The sequence below is a fragment of the Danio rerio genome, chromosome 22, assembly GCF_052040795.2.
Source record: "Danio rerio strain M-AB ecotype USA chromosome 22, GRCz13ab, whole genome shotgun sequence".
Lineage (NCBI taxonomy): Eukaryota > Metazoa > Chordata > Actinopteri > Cypriniformes > Danionidae > Danio > Danio rerio.
Genome location: NC_141042.1, coordinates 37,778,652 through 37,799,433, shown reverse-complemented (window position 1 = coordinate 37,799,433; position 20,782 = coordinate 37,778,652). Strand labels below are relative to the sequence as shown.

The 20,782-nt window shown below is 37.7% G+C and overlaps 1 protein-coding gene across 3 annotated transcripts in view; it reads right to left on the bottom strand.

The window, feature by feature from the left end:
* Positions 1–16,745: 16,745 nt before the first annotated feature.
* The window catches only part of lcor (ligand dependent nuclear receptor corepressor), a 157,159-nt gene continuing 153,122 nt past the window's right edge, over positions 16,746–20,782 (bottom strand). For all 3 annotated transcript variants that reach the window (XM_087304718.1, XM_087304717.1, XM_087304719.1), the window contains exon 7: positions 16,746–18,688. In XM_087304718.1, coding sequence (XP_087160844.1) covers positions 17,650–18,688 — 1,039 coding nt within the window. In that variant the 3' untranslated portion in view covers positions 16,746–17,649. The remainder of the gene's footprint in view (positions 18,689–20,782) is intronic.

Sequence of the window (20,782 nt, the reverse complement as noted above, 5' to 3'; positions counted from 1 at the left end):
TGTGATTTATCGCAAATGGTGTAGCTATTTAACACATCTTGGATTTCGCAGGCTGGTTATTACCTAAATGGCACATTAACATAACTGGAAATCTTAAACCAACAAAGCAGCCAAAACTGAAAGGTCAGTGTTTGGCATATAATCCAGTCTCAGACGTACAGTAAGTTATTTCAGAAAAACATAAGGCAAATATTAATTTTTCATTCATTTTCCTTTGGCATAGTCCCTTACTTATCAGGGGTTGCCACAGCGGAATGAACCGCCAACTATTCCGACATGTTTTACAAAGCGGATACCCATCATTCCATCCATCCCTCATTCCACCCATACACCCACCATTTAATCCATCCATCCTTCATTCCCTCCATCATTTCTTCCATCCATCATTCCAGTCATCCCATCCATCATTCTATCCATCCTTCTATCCATCAAGCCACCCATCATTCCTTTCATCTTTAATTCCATCCATCCAAAATTCCATCCATTAATCAACCATTCCATCCATTAATCAATCCATCCATCCTTCCATCCAATAATCATTCCATCCCATTAATCGCTCTCTTCATCCATCTTAATTCAAATCACTCCCATCCATCCATCCCATTAATCGTTATTTTTCTCCACCATAATTCAAATCACTCCCATCCATCAATCATTCCATCCATTAATCAATCCATCAATCATTCCATCCATTAATCAATCCATCAATCATTCCATCCATTAATCAATCCATCAATCATTCCATCCATTAATCAATCCATCAATCATTCCATCCATTAATCAATCCATCAATCATTCCATCCATTAATCAATCCACTTATCATTCCATCAATCAATCATTCCATCCATTAATCAATCCATCAATCATTCCATCCATTAATCAATCCATCAATCATTCCATCCATTAATCAATCCACCAATCATTCCATCCATCAATCATTCCATCCATTAATCAATCCATCAATCATTCCATCCATTAATCAATCCACCAATCATTCCATCAACCAATCATTACATCCATTAATCAATCCATCAATCATTCCATCCATTAATCAATCCACCAATCATTCCATCCATCAATCATTCCATCCATTAATCAATCCATTAATCATTCTATCAATCATTCCATCCATCAATCATTCTATTAATCATTCCATCCATTAATCAATCCATCCATCCATGCATCAATCCATCCATCCATGCATCAATCATTCCATCCATCCCATTAATCGTTCTTTTTCTCCACCATAATTCTAATCACTCCCATCCATCAATCATTCCATTCATTAATCATTCCATCCATTAATCAATCCATCAATCATTCCATCCATTAATCAATCCATTAATCATTCCATCAATCATTCCATCCATCAATCATTCTATTAATCATTCCATCCATTAATCAATCCATCAATCATTCCATCCATTAATCAATCCATCCATCCATGCATCAATCATTCCATCCATTAATCAATCCATCCATCCATGCATCAATCATTCCATCCATTAATCAATCCATCCATCAATCATTCCATCCATTAATCCATCCATCCATCCATCCATCCATCCATCCATCCATCCATCCATCCATTAATCATTGCATCAATCATTCCATCCATTAATCAATCCACCAATCAATCAATCAATCAATCAATCAATCAATCAATCAATCAATCAATCAATCAATCAATCAATCAATCAATCAATCAATCAATCATTCCATCCATTAATCAATCCATTAATCAATCCATCCATCCATTAATCATTGCATCAATCATTCCATCCATTAATCTATACACCAATCAATCAATCAATCAATCAATCAATCAATCAATCAATCATTTATTCCATCAATCATTCCATCCATCCATCTTTCCATCCATTAATCATTCCATCCCATTAGGCGCTCTTTTAATCCATCTTAATTCAAAGTACTCCATCCATCTATCACATTGTCCTTTTCATCCATCGTAATTCAAATTACTCCATCCATCCACCATTCCATCCATCCATCCATCCCATTAATCGTTCTTTCCATCCATTGTAATTCAAATCACTCCCATCCATCCACCCCACCCCCCAGTTTATATTGAGTAACTCTGTTCAGCAGGGAAAAAAAATGTGTGTTTTGGTAAAAGATTTGACCGAACACTGAAGTCTGTAGAGACTCTTTGAAAAGGTGAACCCTGTTTTGTTGGCAAAATTGAAAGCAGTGTTTATTTTGTCTATCCATGTTGGGCTTAAAGTATATATAATATACATGCAAGTATTCTTTTTCCCTGCTTTCATTCTTTAAGAAGTAAGAGTAAAGGCATGCAAACAAACACAATGAATCAGACTCAGTGGTTCATTTTCACAACAAAAATTTATTAGAAGAATAGTAGTTTTCATAAGAAGGTTCTAGCATCCAGTGAATACTAACTTGCACAATGTTACAATTAAAATGTGTTGAAAAATGGCATTTTTTTTCCTAATGGGTAAAATATAACCAGTAAAACTCCACACATGCACAAAGACGGATCTAATCAGCATTTTGCTTAACGGTCAATGCAAATTAAAAAGAAAGAGAAAACTTTTATAATTTTTTTTTGTTGTTTTTAAATTAGACCACAGAAAATCTAATCAATTTTTTCCTTTTCATTTTTTTTTTTGAAAAATCACATACATTAGGAGACAGCTTTTATTATTCATTAGCCCAGCTCAAAAATAATAGTTTTGCATTCAAACAGAAAACGAAAAACAAAACAAATAGTGCAATCGAACAAAAAATAAAATAATCGTGATCCTCGTAAGTGCTCTAACACGGACATCGATAATAGTCTAGAATAAAAGTCAAACACGCAGTACAAAAACAAAAGAACAAATGAATATACATAAATAAATCTACAGTACAAGAAAATATTAAACTATACAATGTTTTTTGTCAAAGAGTAAACAGTATATATTGAAATGAGGTCTATTCCAGTTTTGGAGCGCCTGTCTTTCAACAATTGGACCGACTCGGAGGAACCAGTGTGTTGATGCCGTTTCGTAAAAAGCACTCATTTCGATCTAGATGGTCTGAGGTATATCGAAAACGGAGAAGATTCGGAAAAAAAGCAGCACCTTATCCCACACTGGCAAACCTGCGCGCTTTTTAAAAAAACCCGTTCAGTCTCATATTAAAGGAGTTAACATGTAAGTATTTCAATTCTTGACTTAAATCGAAGCTGAGCTTTTAAAATCCAAGCGAACAAAGCCACCAACATCAGGCAACTTAAAAAACAACTAAACAAGAACAACGGGAATGTCTGAGAGAGAACTCGAAACCGAGACTGACCGAAGAGTAAACGCTGCCCTAATCTTCATAGACCAAACAGAGACAGTCCTTCGCTAATTACCAGAGCTTTTTTTGACAATAATAATAGTAGTAGGCACCTAAAAGCTCGCAAAAACACAACAGACGGCAACGTAAGAATATTCAAATATGGAGAGGCAGTTGTTACGTTTCTTCTCCTCGCTGAAATACTTTCATGCTAAAAAGAGAGACTGAAACGACCAATTTTCAAATGTGAAAGATCAGGCCTTTGCGCTGTAGAGGTACATCTGTATAGGAGTGCCGGTCAACCACGGTCAGTGAGGGCTTCGACGTGGTGTTTGTCGCTATAGAGTTGTATTGTCTTCAGGCATTCGAGGCACAGTGTGTGCTGAGGAAATTGTAATGAAAAGCACTGCCTGGCTGAGTGTTGCTCTTCACCTGAAGTTTCAGCTTGACATTCATTTAGTATATATTGTACTTAAGTCTGGATACAAAGAATACAAAAACTAAAAAGGACAGAGGAAAAGAAACTAGGCGACAACAGGTTAAAAATGACTTTCGTCACGAGCGACCGTTTTCTTTCGCGCAAATTGTCGTTTTTTTTTTATTCTCGTCAAAAAAATATGTACGATTTGTGTCATATTTTAACAGCTAGGCCGCAGAATCTAGAGAAAGTACCTGAATAGATTGAATCAGTGTCGTTTGTTCCCTGAGGGATTCGTAGTTGTGGCTTAATAATAGGATTTAAGATAAATAGAGAAATGGTTTAAGGTTTTTTTTTTTCTTTTCTTTTTTCGTTCATTTCACAGAAAAACCACTACTCGGAGGCTTGTCTCGTAGAAATCGCATGATTTAGTGTATAAGAAATGGTTTATTCACAAAATGCATGAGCGAAACGAAATAAATAAAAACAAATTAGAACCTCAAGCAATTCCACACACTCTTACACAACCAGCTCACAGCCACGGAGACGTTTCACTTCACACGAGAAATTATAATAGGATTAAACATCATTATCGTTAAGAAAAAGCAGTTGCAGCAAAAGCACACCCAGGGCGCGTTTCCTCATCGTAACGAATAAGGATGATTTTTGGACGTCGTCCGATAGAGATCCAGTGTTCACAACCATCTGATTTCTAAACTTAAAGTCCATGTACATTAAGCAAGCAAAAATAACGAGCAATAGCTAAAACCTGGCTGATAACCATTTTTTTTATTCCACGGGGAAAATTAATTTACACCACCGACTCTTGTCGTCGTAATAAATACTTAAAATCCTGTTCTTCGACCATAATGAAAAGAAATCTAATCGTGGAATGGGTACGACGCTATATACAGTTCCACCTTAAAAAGTTTGCGTTTCCTTTTAATATATATATTCTGTGGAAAAAAAAACACACAACCGTCTGCAGCACTGCAGCATTAGATGCCTTACGATAACTTAAATTAATCTTTGTGTAGCTCACTTCAAGACTAACTACCATTCCTGTATGTGGACGATAAAAGAAACGCGTGAGCAAACGGAAAGAATGAACTATACAAATACAGGAGTCTAAATATACTGCACTGAAATGTTTGTTCCCTGAATCAAATGAGGAGGAGATGTACATCTCCTTCCAGAAGATAAGTATATAACTATACAAAACATTATATACAATGCACTGTGACTGTTGAGTGTATATAGATTTAAGAACACATTAATATAATAATCTATAACTTGTCCTAAAGTATGTATAGTTACATAAAAAGTTAGTGTGTTAAGAGTTTCAGTTTTTTATTCTTTTTTTCCCCCTACATTCAGTTTAGCTGATAATGAAAATGAAGGATGACGTTACGTTCGACGAATGCGTAAACTATGGCTTATGATCAACAAATTACTCCTTAAAAAAAGACAAAGCCCACCTTTCTTAAAAGTCCGATCCGCTTTAAATGGTTACACTCGCCGTCACTCTATGGATTAAAAATTTCCAATTCGAAGAACGGTACCAAAATCGTCAGATTTTTACGGTTGCTTTGCCGTGGACCATAAGAGTAAGAACTCTGCGATGGGAGACGATGATACATTTTTCAAAATATTTCGTGTACAATATTGATCCGACCAAAAATGGCATATTCATGCTAGGCCAGTAGATGGCAATATTACTTCGTAAAAGAACACTATGTACCTGTGCGCATACGGTACAGTTGTTTTGGCTGTCATGTACTCGCCTATGGCCATATATAAACACAGACCATACAAATTCGCATTTTAGTAGTTTACGATAACGGCATTATTTAAATGAAATTTATTTTTAAAATCGTGCGTTTTCAGGTCCCCAATATGCTATTGTTGTGCAAATGAAGGCCCAAATTTTATTTTAAAAAGTGGTGTCGTGTACAAACGCCCCCTAGAGGCAATGTCTCCCTTTCTTAAAACGGCCTTCACACTGTCATTGATGAAAACGCCGGAGGTCACCAGGTTGCTTTACTAGAGGTTGCTAGAAGTAGTCGTATCTACTCAACCACAGTATCCAACTAAGTGACAAATCACAGTCTAGACTCCCATTGGTTGTCACCTCACCACTACGCATTTGCATAAAGTCGAAGAACTCAACTTTGTCGCATCATCAACAGTCTAACGCGCATCGCCAACTCTCATTAAAAACGAGCGACTTGCAAAGTGCTATCAGTGTGAACGCCGACTAACGCTGTCAAGCACACGGATGAACGATGAATGAAGTTACTTGTTCCCGGGACGAGTAAACGAACAAAATGAAACCTCCACGACACACAACGGGCAGTGAAATGAAAGAAGAACAGACGTGGGGAGGCAGTGAACGGGATTCTATCTACACGTGGAGGCTGTCAAGATTTACATGGATTTATTATCTGAGGTATTCTGCGTTGTAAGGTTTTTTTCTTTAAGTTGAAACATTATCACACAATGTACAGACATCAGAAACAAAATAGTCTTTGTGGCCTTGTGGGTCTCGAGGGACCGAACGAAAGATCTAAAGTTCGAGTGTTCATTGTTTTTTGTTTCCTCAGGTAATTCGTACTTTACAATCCTCGCTGTTTATAAAGCACTGAACTAAGGATATTTGGCTGAATCTTTTCAAAATGCGAAAGGCGCTCTGATAAGGACGTTGAGTTCAGTTGTCTGGCTGTTGGGCGAACGGGCCGGCGACAACAAACTCACTTTTCTCAAGTCGAGGGGACTTAAATCACGAGTATTGCCTTGCTCATTTCCCCACGTAAATTAGGTATTGCAAATAAAAAAACGTTTTAGACCACTATACTGGTGGGATTCTGAATGACGGGCTGTTACTTTTCGATACTGGTGTATTAAAGAAAGTAAAGGCAAGCTTTTTGATTTAAAACCGAAGTCATAACAACATCAATAGAATCAGGAAATATAGAAAAGGTCATCTCAATCTGTAGCCGAGCCTAATCATTCCACTCTCATGCATTAACCTGAGGGGGTTCGGGAGATAGGGATCCAATCGTCATTCTACAACTGAACCTTTACAACGTTTTACGAAACTTTTTAAAAGTACTTGCAGATACACAGCCGAACAGATAGCAAAAGGCATTTTTTGCTCCATAAAGCTTCGACTCCATACATGGAAAAAAATCCACTGAAAGTGAAGCGCAGCACCTTAAGGATAAGATGCACGCCAACAATGAATGCAATGCAGGTCTTGCAAAAAACGAATATATACTGCCCACAGACTGCATTTGGCTTGAATTTTAAGGGCACAAACTCATAGGTATGGCATGACTATACTAGATTTTCAAGGAAATACACATAAACAACGCGTTTCCAACTTACTTTAGAGGTGATCGGTCAACCTGATTTTCTTCCCAAACACTGGTCTAAGAAGCAGTTAAGATGCATAACTCAGGACCAATCGGTCCTAAAAGAACCGTTACCTTTATCGGTTTATTAGGTACATGTATGTGCGAAATGTTTAACCGCTTTCCGACAAAATGGGACTGTGACTTTTGGAATGACGAGCCAGTGTTATCCGTGCATCTGAAATGCTACATACAGTACAGCAGGAAAGCCGATCAAACAACGTTCCTACAACCTGACCGACAAAAGCCTTCAGGGACGCTCAGTCCCTCAAGATACGTTTTTGCGTCACTACCAAAAAGGGCTCCTACGTCAAAACCATCTGCAAGTTGAGGTAGCAAAACTAATAATCCTAATCCCACAGAACTCAATGGACTGCAGGGTTGAAACAGTCATGGATGAACGTAATGGTCAAGAGCAGATTCCGGCAATAAGACTGAGGGGATCTTGTGTGGAAATATCGCAACGTTCTTCGCGTCTCAGAGAAATCGACAGAACTACAAAAAGAATTGGCGTTCATTTGAGTGTTGAAATCACTGATAAAATACTGGGAATGCATGATTTGCTGGAAAAGAATGTGTATTTTGCTTAAATGAAAGCCTGGAGCTAGAATAGGCACACCTTTACTTGCGAATGATCTTGCAAGATTGTCATGGCAACACAAGGGCAGCCAAAAGCGTTTCTCTAGAAAAGCGCTGATCATTTGATCAAGCCCATTTTCCTCCTTCATTTGCGTTTTTCACAGCTCAATTTGACCTCTCACTGAGCTAGGCATTGAACTTCTTTAGGAATGACTTGAAAAGTCTTCATTGTCATCCACACTAATGTTACGTTGTAGAGGTAGCGGTCTGGTGTCGACTTCTCATGGCTCTGCTCCATATAATTCACAGTTTCTCTTAAGCCTTTGCAGGAACGTTTCGTTTTAAAGATGAAGTGTGTCATTTAGTGTAGGTGAAATGCTGTATTCTGTCCCCGTTTCTGAGTGACTGGAGGTACACCAAGCTAAAATGAATTGTTTTCAATGTTTTTAATGAAATTGTAGTTTGTAACTTAAAAAAAGTCTTGTACGTTTTGCCTTTTCATCAAATTTATTTATGTTTTTGCTTCAAATGAATGTTTGTCATGTTGTAATTCTCCTCATAGTCCAATGGTTTAATTCAGTCTCAAGTGTTTTTTAAATCCATATATGGGAAATAAAGGCTGGTTTATACTTCTGCGTCGAGTGATCAGTGTGACCCACGGCGCATGCCTTGAGTGTAGTTGTGTATTTATACTCCTGCGTGCTGTTTGTGTTGTTCTGCAATAACACTTCTAAATCACTAGCTGGCAGTAGGCTTTCGTGTTCCTCTGTGTCGAGTTTCTTCGCTGGTGCTTAGTTTTTTCTGAACGCTACCTTAATGTAGAAGTAGCTTAAATTTGCTTACTCTGAGGTGGGAACCGGCGGACGCGCAACAACTTTAATCATAAGGTAAACACAAAACGAAAGTTTCCATCAGGGTCCGTTCTTCGTACCTTGCTTAAATGATTTAAGATGATTTGGCAGATCCTGGATCTGTTAATCTTGATAACTGACCTCTGGCTAATTTGGTTCTTTAAACAAGTTCGCGAATCAGATTAAAATGACAGGATTAACTGATCTGAGATCGCTGCATGTGTTGTGAAGGACAGATCTATAGATGTGCAATCATGATCAGCAATGCGATTGGCTGACGGCACAGCAGCGGAATGACATCATCTAATTAATATTCAATTATCATCCATGTGAGCGAAAATACATACAATTCGTAGTAAACGGTTTGTTAAATATGATACACGATAATTTTCCACCTTTGTTGTGGTCTACAGGCTTCAAGAGTATTTAGCAATTTTTTTAGTTTTACAATTAGAGTGGATTTTCTTTAATATAGTAGCCATAATATTATTATAGTAGCCAGTTTCTTTATGGGTGTAAAGAATAACTGGATGTTTAAATGAATTTTGCATCACAAAAGCATTTTGATGTTGGTAAAGATGTCTGGAACTTTTGTGAAGCATCAAATCACCGTCACATTAGCTGTCGAAACATGTTGATGACTGCATAAATGTATTATTCCTTTAAAATAAGTCGAATATTGTGCATGTCTATTATCACACACAAATTGTACTGAAGTGATTGTACCCGTTTGTATGTAAAAAGTTTATATGAATACATTTTCTCTTTAAACCACCAGGTGGCAGTCTTTGTAATTTTTATTTCGGAGTGCAGATTGCATAAGTTTAATTAGCCTATATATATATATATATATATATATATATATATATATATATATATATATATATATATATATATATATATATATAATTTTTTTTTACTTATATATATATATATATATATATATATATATATATTTTTTTTTTTTACTTATATATTTTTTACTTATATATATATATATATATATATATATATATATATATATATATATATATAGGCTAATTAAATATGTATATTATATCATATTATTATATAATATAATTATATATATATATCTATATCACATTTTAATGTGATTCACGAACTTGTTTGAAGAACCAAATTAGCCAGAGATCAGTTATGAAGCTTGAAAGATTCCAGATCTGTCAAATCATCTTAGATCAATTAAGCGAGGTACGAAGAACGGACTCTGGAGCTCCACTGGCTCCATTGGGCTCATAGCTCTCAGCTTGCCAACACTGGTCACTGGTCGACCAATCATAGAGCTTGTGCTAGGCGTTGTTGCGACATGTAGTTACATTTTTTTGAGAGGTTGGTGTCGGTTCATCCAGAAGCGACAGAGAGGGCGATGCGACTGGGCAAGAAGTATAAATCAGCCTTCATGGGCCTGCTTGAGAAGTGGGCGGGGTTTATTATATAGAAACAGTTGTAGGTGTGGATATCACTTCGTGGACCAATAGCAAACCAGGACTTTGTTTTGAAACGCAATTTAAAAATCAAACAATTTCCAATTAGAAATCACACACTTCACCAGTATATAAAAAGATTTATTTAATTATTTAATTGCATTAAAGTAATCAAGACGACACTGACTGAATGGAGTATAAGAAAATACGTCGATTGTAAGTCGCCTTGGTTGGTGATTTTTCCGATTGTTGTTACCAATTATCAATGCATATCGTAGGCTCATTGTTATCGCACACGACTAGTCGTGTAACGATGATTGAATGCAATTATCAAACGATCAGTGACGATTGAACGCTGCAAAACAGGCACTCCGGATGACACCAAAATCAAATGCATAATGTACACAGTAACGCACTATTCTGAACATACTCCATCTCTTGTGTGTGTGTGTTGTGAGGTTACATTCAAAACATGTCTTTTACCATGGCTGCAAGCTGTGCCATGACAACAGCTATTTTAAGCAGCGCTGCTGCAAATCGAATAAACGTTTATGCCAACGAAGAACAAAGTGACCCTTAATACTTGATATAATCACAAACACGGCAGACAGTAATGGTGCAAGTAACTTCACCCTCTCAAGTGCATAGATCAACTTTAAATCTAAAATCAAACTGGACTGCGGTGTTTGCCGACAATTTTCTTCCTATTAAATTGAAAAACAATGCTTTCTGTTGAGTAAAGGTGTGCCTATTCATGTAACTTATGCTAAAATACTTATTAGAAAACAAAACTTGCAACATCACAACGTTATTCAGGACTTAATTCAACTCCTAAGACGCAATAAATGAAGTAAAGTGTATTTAATTGGCAGTTATAAATAGACATGTATTGAGAAATCTCATTCGGAGTGTATACGTGTAATCATATTAGCCTTTTCAGATTGTTTCTGAAGTTACAAGCAACTAGTTCAATCAAACCGATAGCCTTAAAGTGTAAAAATGCAGACCTGATGGCGTATTAATTGCGGAGTACAAAGTGTGCCGTATTGATTTCAACTTTCCTGTGCTAACGTCGATTAAAAGTTGCTTTCAAAATAGACCCGTGGTTCAGTTAAGCAAAGCAATCATCTTTAAACAAACAAACAAAAAAAAATGTGACTAGTGTCATTTATAAACTGCTTCCTTGGAAAGTAATAGTGTTTTTGTGTGTGTGTGTGTGTGTGTGTGTAAAAGTCAAGTACAGTTCCTGATTTCTGCACGTGAATGCAGAATCAGCTGCTCTGGAGAGATTCTCACCTGAGGTAATGCTGTTATGTGGATATGCAGTGGAGGTCGAAAACGTATCGACAGAACTTTAAAATCAAAGAAAAAGGCTATTTGAGCATCTTTTCAGAAAGAAAATCAATGTGAGCCACTTGAGACAAAACAAATGGCACTTCATATATGTGGTACAGAAAGTGAGGTTGTAGCTGTCAGCGTCGATTTCCAACGTTTCTTTGTGTAGCATTTCAATTTCACCCAGAAAAAAAAAAACGAACTAAAAAAAAAACAACAACAAGACAAATAAAAAGATAAACAGTAAAATAAATAATATATTCATTTGTATATGTATAGATTTTCTTCTTCATCCATATAAAGGTATCTCTTGAAATTTTTGGAATGCAGTTTAAGAAAAACAAGTTTACAGAGAGCACAAAAAAAAACAACAACAGAAGGTTAACATTTCCACCTGTCCCGTAACTTTCCCCTTTTCATGTGTTCTTTTTTCAGCGTACAGGAAAGAGATTGTGTCATGATAGATATCGATATATATAGGCCTTCACGATCAAACTTAAAGGATGAGACCCGTTATTGGCATGACGCGAAAATTTTGATTGTATTCAAAACATTCGATTTCTGTACCTGAATGAAAAAAATCCGGGTGTAAATATTGGTCAGTCAGACACATGAAATGCCTCGCTTCCCAGAAATCCCTCTCGTAGGAGACAAGAAAGAGGGAGAAATAAAACGAACTTCCCAGAGTTTCAACTGCGCCTTTTCTATGTGCCCCTGAATGGTATTTTTTTAAGGATGTGGCACAGAAAGGTGCGTTTATTCCCGAGGATGAGGTATATCGCGCATAGACTACGGTTAATGTAGCATGTCGATTGCGCTTCTTGTACAGGTAGTTATGTCTGCATCGTAATCCGACTGACAAATATTGCGAACCCTTCTGTTGAAGCTATCCTGAGATACGAAAGTACTGAAGGCTACAGGTGTACGTTTCAGAGAAACGCTAAATAAAACAACTATCGAAACGAGCGCGAGCAGCAAGAGAACATAACTAAAACAGTCTGTTTAAAGTATGAAATGTGAAAGTGCCGTGTTTGTATTTCGAAACCACTAGTTTACGAAATTTTCCGGAAATGGTTTTACATTCATTTGTGTAAAGACGGTGTCGTTTCTGTTCAACAGGGGATGTTTTTTTTTTTTTTGTTTTGTTTGTTTTTGGGGCCAGGGGGAGCCGTTAACCCTGTAATACATTAATTAGTCAAATGAAATAAATATGCTGAAATGGCATGCACCGGAGTGAATCAGAAAGCTGACAGGATAATCTTACAGTAGCAATGGGAAAGTTCAAAACTTTCAAAGATTGACAATAGAGAGGTGAGCGGATTTTTTTTCCTTGAAGATTTAAGTGCTGCAAAACATCAGTCTGGGCCATCAGTGCAGTAATAAGTGCCAATTTAATTGGACATATTCGATTATAATAGAATCAATTCGCACTAGTCTAATAATAGTTGCAACTAATACAACTAATCTAGTTGTAGCTACTTATCTACTGCTTATAATAATTGATTAGTTGCGCTCCAAAGTAATATTTTCATCTTGTTTTTCGGTTGAACAAAAACGTTTTATTTGATAGTCTGACGAAATGTATCCATAAAACAAAAACAACGTTTAAAAGATTCTTAAAAGTCCCTTGAAGTGCTTTGAAATGTGCATTTTTACTTGATGTTTGACGTAATCTCATTCGAAACACGAAAAGTGGGCGGGACATAGTGTAGCACCTCCTTATTTTTTAAACGGTTAATCGTGTTTTGTTAGCGCATCTAATGTAAAGCATCTTGAATGGGGCGGGGCTTGTCAGATACTAGAGAGCTTTTAATTGGTTATTATGTGATGAGAAACTGTAGTGCGAGTTGACGTAAATAAAAACGTTGATTCATTTAGGCGGAAGTGACGAGCTTTACATGTTTAAATCAGTTTTATATCTTCTAAATGGGAATTTTGTCACTGTTTTGAGGAACATTAGCTTGTAGAATTGCTAAAAACAAATAATACTGATACTAATGTCTAACAAAACATTATTTTATTTTTATTTTATGGGACCTTTAAAACATCTTGTCTTAGGGCTGTGCGACATGAGGATACGCGAATCAGTTCCGATTGAACAAAAACATAATATTGGATAGTCTGACAAAATGCATCCATAAAACAAAAACATTTTAAATATTTTTAAAGGTCCCTTGAAGTGCACATTTTTATTTGATGTTTGACGTAATCTCATTCGAAACATGAAAAGTGGGCGGGGCATAGTGTTGCTCCTCTCTTTTTAAACGGACAATCGTGTTTTGTTTAAGTGCATCTAATGTAAAAGCATCTTGAAGGGGGCGGGGCTTGTCAGATACTAGAGAGCATTTGATTGGTTATGATTTGCTGAGAACTGTAGTGTGAGTAAACATAAAAACATTGATCCCTTTAGGCGGAAGTGACGAGCTTTACATGTTTAAATCAGTTTTATATCTTCTAAAAGCGAGTTTTGTCACTGTTTTAGGGAACATTAGCTTTCAGAAATGCTAAAAACAAATAATACTGATACTAATGTCTAACAAAACGTTATTTTAATTTTTATTTCATGGGACCTTTAAAACATCTTGTTTTTAGGGCTGTGCGACATGAGGATACGCGATCATTTCCGATTGACAAAGACGTTTTATTGGATAGTCCGACAAAATGTATCCAAAAAACAAAAACGTTTAAAATATTCTTAAAGGTCTCATGAAGGGCTTTAAAATGTGCACTTATATTCGATATTTGACGTAATCTTATTCGAAACATGAAAGAGGGCGATACGTAGCGTAGCCCCTCCCCTTTTAAAAAAAGGTGGTGAAAATGGTGTTTTGTTTTAGCACAGCTCACCTAGTGAGAGCGGTTAAGCTCAAGCGCATCTAATAAAAAGTTAATTGAAGTGGGCGGGCCTTGTCAGATACTAGAGAGCACTTGATTGGTTATGATTTGCTGAGAAACTGTAGTGTGACTTGACGTAAATAAAAACGGAAGTGACATGTTTACATCAGTTTTTTATCTTCTAAATGCAAATTTGGTCACTGTTTTGGGGAACATTAGCTTTTAAAAAACCTAAAAACGAATAATACTGATACTAACATCTAACAAAATGTTATTTTAATTTCATGGGACATTTAAAACATCTTGTTTTTAGGGCTGTGCGATATGAGGATACGTGAATCGTTTGTGTTTATGCTCTGTCATTTATGCTGCAGTTTCACAAAATGCATTGTTTGCGTCAATACTTATTTAGTTATTTAAATTGAGCTCGCTCAATTTATACAAACGCAATATGACGCGCCATTACCAGGATGATGAGAGAAACATGAGTAACAGTATTGTGAGAAAGCTAAGATCTTGAAAACACAATGTTTACATGTTGCATTTTATTTAGCTGGACCTAAAATAATTAGTTTTGAAATGTTTTTATTAATATTTGCTTAATATTTGTGCATTTTTAATTAAATAATTAGTCTTAATTTCTAAATACCGTGAGAAATATGAGTGCATTGATTGAATACATTTTAATTGGCAAAAGTAAACACTCCAATTCCTTTAATTTACAGAAACTGTACTATATCATGATATCTATTGATATCTATATGAAATTTGTCATATCGCACAGCCCTATTTGTTTTATGGATATTTCTTATTGTTAAACAAGACAAAAATACTGGTTAAATACATTTAAATAGTAAGAATCAAGCATAACTGACTTGTATTTTACATCAAAATGATTAATAAATTAATTTGGAAGATTGATTGATTGATTAAGGACTAATTAATTAGACACTTCGAACGCTCAGCATTGGTAAAGTGTTGGTGCATTTGATGCCGATGGCCAAAACAGAATTACACTGTAAGGTTATACGCCTGAATATGATGCTAAAATCCAGTAGATTATTTATACTTCGTAATCACTGAACTAAATAGATAAATAATTTCAGTAGTCTTCACAAAAAGCAAAGCCATTGAGTTTAAAATGCCCTTTGCTTAATGAGATAATAAATACATGACAACTTATAGTGTTGTGAAAAAAATCGCCCACTATATACAAGTCTAACGTATGGTGGGAAATGACTTGATTTCATCTGATTACAAAAGGTGAGCCCCGAACAGCATCACCCCCCCCCCCCCCCTTTTTTTTAAACCCGCGACCAAAGTGCCAGATTATAAATAACTAATCAGCCTCCACTGAACTGGTGCATGCCATTTACGTAAATGATTCAAACTTAAATAAGGAAATAAATAAAGGGTACATTTCAAAGAGTCAGTTTCATCAGCAGAAACCCTGAAGTTTGAAGTAATAATTTTCGTCACAGACTGGGTGAGCACCAGGCAGTGATAAACCAGAATGCCCTTCAAACAACATCATCAAAGTGGAGCATGCCATTCCAAAAGCCTTCTCTTTGAAATCTTCACAGATCTATGCGCTTCTTTTTTTTTTCTTTTCTTTTTATATATACATCAGACGACACGGTTTAGATTTGAAAATGGGAGGGGCGATGTGACGATAAACAGTGAGGCAACACTAGACAAATCTGAAGATTCAAGGTGTCGACCACTGTATATTGAAGAGGTAATTCTTTCAAAACAAGAATGAGCATGTTTGGGTCTAAGCTGCAGGACGGCGGAGGTCACTGAACGCTCGCTCTTTTGGATCTCACAAGTCATCTTTATGCTATCTGCTACTGCGAAAGCTACTTTAAAATCACACGCCCAAACATATCCGCTTGTATTTTCTTTCTGTTTTAAACAAAGTGCTATTTTCGGAGAGATCTCAGAAAATTTCCAACTGGCCAGGTGTTTTTTTTGAATGATCACACCCCACCGATATCTGCAATCCATGGCTCAGCTCGACCCAACCTATAAAGCCCTCCCCCTGACTCAACTCATTGACTGAGAATGTGTCACAGGTTCCAGTTCAAGTAGGTAAGATGCATTGTTTCGAAACACACGATCGCTATATTTGTCTCAGTTGCCCTGAGTTTTACATGAGGAATTATTCAGAGACTAGAATTGGCTCTCTGAAAGAACGCTAATTTATAATATAACAGGGTTATGTGGTCATAACCCTACCTACATATATCCCCCCTCCCCAAAACCAACCCCCTTTGCCAAAAAAATGCTCTTCTTTTTTTTTTATAAATATACACGTCAGCAACTGACTATAAGCAGCGATGAGGGAGCAGCCAGAAACAGCCCAAAATTGACTGCGCGCACCCTCCCTCGATTCATTTTAGTAGAAAGATGTGAATTGAAAACACGTTCCTGTCCTGTGTGGTTTTAAAAATCGGCATTGTCCCTTCATGGGAGTTGGAAACCTTTTAAGAGCGAGGCTCTCACCTAGAGTATAGTACTGTAAAATGAGTGTGATGTAGTATGCCAGACAGAACAGTAAGTGCGTAATGCAAGCAGTGTCGAGGTAATCAGGTCTAATTGCCAGATTTAGGCTCTGGCGAGCGCCAGACTGAAAGTGTAGTGCAAAAGAAAGCGTTAAGAGTTAAAGAAAAGTTTAGTTACAGTAAAGTAAAAGTAAAAACAAAACGAAAATCTTTTCAACATCACAAACATGCATCCCTGAATGACTAATCTTAAGCTTCATCTTTTTTTTTTTTAAATGGACGTGTCTAAATTTGTCTTTCAATGGTGCAGATTATAAAAGGAGGAAACTACAAAGAGTTGAAAGCAAACGTTTACCTGTTAATAGAAAAACGGGGCTAGGATTGATCCCTGGTGAGAATCCTTGTCAACTCCATTTGAAATAAATAATTTGTTTTTAAAGATTTTGAATCCTTTCATAAACCTACCAATCAGAGGACTCACTTTCGAAGGGTTCATTTCCAGCCTTGCACATAAACCCTTCAAACCCCACTTCTCGTTTCTCAAAATGGCATGCCGTCCAAAACGCATGAGCACTAAGGGCAGAGCTCGCAAAGTTCAGACGAAGGGGGCGAACAAAGGGTTAATCTGCTTGCTTTTCTTTTTTTTTTTAAATAAAACGTCTCTGTCGATACTCTCTTATGGCTTTAGTACGCATTTGTTGCTTTGTTGTAAAAAAAAACATCAGCAAATGCTTGCAGTGTCGACCACTGTGATAACTGCCAATTGGTTTCTTAATCCCCAGTTATCAGGCTTAAATCCTCCCATGAATCCCTGCAGTTGTGCTCACCCAGATACTGCAAGTAAATTGGCACAATTAAAGCCCCATCCTCCAATTCCAAATCATTTTAGGTTTTGTTTGTTTGTTTGTTTGTGTCTGTCAGAATTTAAAACTTTCTCCATTTTAAAATGAGGTGTTCTGTGTAATCTACTCGACTTTGTCTCCTGTCCCCTGCAAGACGTCCACTTGCGTTGCGACGGGTGTGGTGGCGGGCGTTGACATGGATTCGGTTTCGCCGGTGATCCCGGAGTCCTGCCCCTCTGCCCTCATCATCAGTTTAAGCTTTTTCTTTGGCGGGTTCTTCAGTGTGCCCATCCTCTCTTTCACCTTGTACTCCAAGGTGCTGTGGGGGATCCCATAGATGTTCTGCGCCTTCGAAACGCTCATCTTCCCACTCATCACCACAGCAATGGCTTCTTCGAGAATCTCGCTGTTGTACTGCCGATACCGTCCCCGTTTCTTTCGGGGTTGCTTGGAGCCTGTTGGGTCTCCCTCGGGATCCGATGTTGGGTACTGAGGTCCCAAGGATGGCTGGTCCAAGTCTGCACCCCAGTACTCGCCTACAGCTCCTGCATCCAGAAGGCCTCCGAGAGCGGCCCGGCGACTCTGCTTTGGCAAGATGGCTCTCAGTTTCCTGCTGAGTGCGTTCTCTGAGTGCACGTTGCTCAGTGCTAAAGAGCTGTAACTGTAGATATCTGAGGAGTTCCCATGGGAGTCCCAAGACAGATCCATGCCTCGGACTTGCGGGATCTTCAGGTCCACCGGAGGGGAATGCCCTGGCTCTTTCTTCACCGTGATGGGACTAGTGTCATGGGACTTTGAACCCTTGGTGAACACGCCTTGGTTCTCCTGGAAAAGAGGCAGGTCATTTAGGTCTTGTTTGAGCTTCAGGAGGCCGTCCAAATGGGATTTCCCCCATGCACCGTCACGGGACAGTAGAGACTGGGCTTGGCTGTTGAGGAGACCCACAGACTCTAGGCTAGCCAAAGAAAGAGGTGTTGGTTGGCCAAGGAGGCGATGTTTCTGGCTCAACAGTTCCTCTTTTATAAGGAGTGAGCGGGCCAACGGTGGCTTGAGGGGTACAGAACCAATACAGTTCTCCCTTATCCCATCATGCAAGCTTCTCGGTGGCAAGCCGTCCTCATCGTCAACATCTCGATAGTTGTGATCAGCTCTCTGGGAACGCCTAGTTTGTAGAAAAATAAGATGTTCATATGTGAGAACAGGTTAGGTTACTGGAATAAAGTCCTGAACTTGGTGGACATGATCAATTCTGTTGTCTTCTAGAAAAAAGTAGGACTTTTGTGGGAAGTTTTATTAAGACTATTAGGTCCAATCCTATCATTGTCAAAATGTGGAACATTATTAATGATTCAATTATTTCAATTATGGCATACATGTGTAGTTGTTCTTGTGCTCAATACTGTACAACTTAAGTGTTTTGAGTTCAATCCACGTAAATTTGTAAACTAATAAGTTAACCTAATTCCTTCTTGTTGTCCCAAAACAAACTTCTATTGTGGATCCCAGCATTTTTTTTATAGTGAGTGTGAATTATTTTTTGCTAATGGTATATGTCGTTGTTGTTATTATGTTGTTTATGTTGTTGTTCATCCAAGGTTTTATTTTCCTAAAAGACTTGCCAAAGATCAGGGGCCTCATGTACGAAGACTTGCGTGGAAATCATACTGAAACATTGCGTACGCACAAAGCTGTAAATGAGCGTACGCAGAAAAAAATTCAGATGTATGAAACACTGCGTAAGACGAATCTCACGCATATTCTTTGTACATCCGAATGAACGTGAAACTGAGCGCAACATGCACGAGCACAAAACCCCTCCCTGCCTCCTCCCCCGTATGAATATGCTAATGACTGTACTTTGGCAAAACCCAACGAAAAAGCAACGGCAAAAGCAAGCAAGAAGAGAAACTATGGACAGAATGTGAATTGGAGGTGCTTTTTTCAGAGGTAGACCGGAGAAAAGCGGTGTTATTTGCAAGTTTGTTTTCCGGAATCAACAACAAAAGAAAAAAATAGAGTGGGAGAGTTTAGCTGATGCAGTTAACACAGTTAAGTCTGAACATCGCACTGAGTGAATTAAAAACAGAAATAGTGTGATTTATAGGTGTAAAATGTTAAAGCACTTTCAACAGTCTCAGTGGCGCAGCTCGTAAAACGCAGGTCTACATGTTTTGACACGTTCGAGCATGAACTCGGTTCGAATCCAGCGGCTGATGAACTCTTTCTTCTTTTTTCCCCCGCTACATATCAGATTTTGACAACTATTTATCACGAGAAAGACAAGTAGGAATCATCAATAAGTTTGTGCATCATATTTTATTTGCACATTTATTGAATGGAAATTGAATATTTCTGTTTTTAATTCACTCAGTGCGATGTTCAGACTTAACTGTGTTAACTGCATCAGCTAAACTCTCCCACTCTATTTTTTTCTTTTGTTGTTGATTCCGGAAAATAAACTTGCAAATAACACCACTTTTCTCCGGTCTACCTCTGAAAAAATCACCTCCAATTCACATTCTGTTCAAAGTTTCTCTTCTTGCTTGCTTTTGTCGTTGCTTTTTCGTTGGATTTTGCCATTAGCATAGTCATTAGCATATTCATACGGGGGAGGAGGCAGGGAAGGGTTTTGTGCTCGTGCATGTTGCGCTCAGTTTCACGTTCATTCGGATGTACAAAGAATATGCGTGGGATTCGGCACATTTACACGCACATTTACAGCTTTGTGCGTACGCAATGTTTCAGTATGATTTCCATACTTTTCTGTTTCTGTTTCTGTTTCACGAATGCAAATTCATCTTCAGATGGTGCCTTTATAGCAATGTGCGTGCGGTAGATCGCTCCGATTACATTGGGGAAACCGGCGATCGCTGCAAATTGCGCTTTAATGTTTGGCTGGTCAACTGTATGGTATGGAAAGCTTATATACCTGCTAGATGAACCCGTCTCATACAGCTGCCATTGCACGGCTCAGACACTTTGTAGGGTGCAATTTAACACCACTGCCTCTAGGAGTCGCCAATGAAAATAAAACAGACACGCACAAAAAATGTGCGTACGCCAGCCATAAAGCTGGCATGGAGCTGCGCACATTCCCACGTTCAGATCAACATTAGTAAATCCAAACGTGAGCGACTCTGAGCGTGAAACCTGGCGTACGCAAAGTTTTTGTGCGTACGCAGCGTTGATGCATGAGGCCCCAGATCATTTCTTATATACTGATATGAAAGCAATTGAAATTCGTAGGGTGAAACTT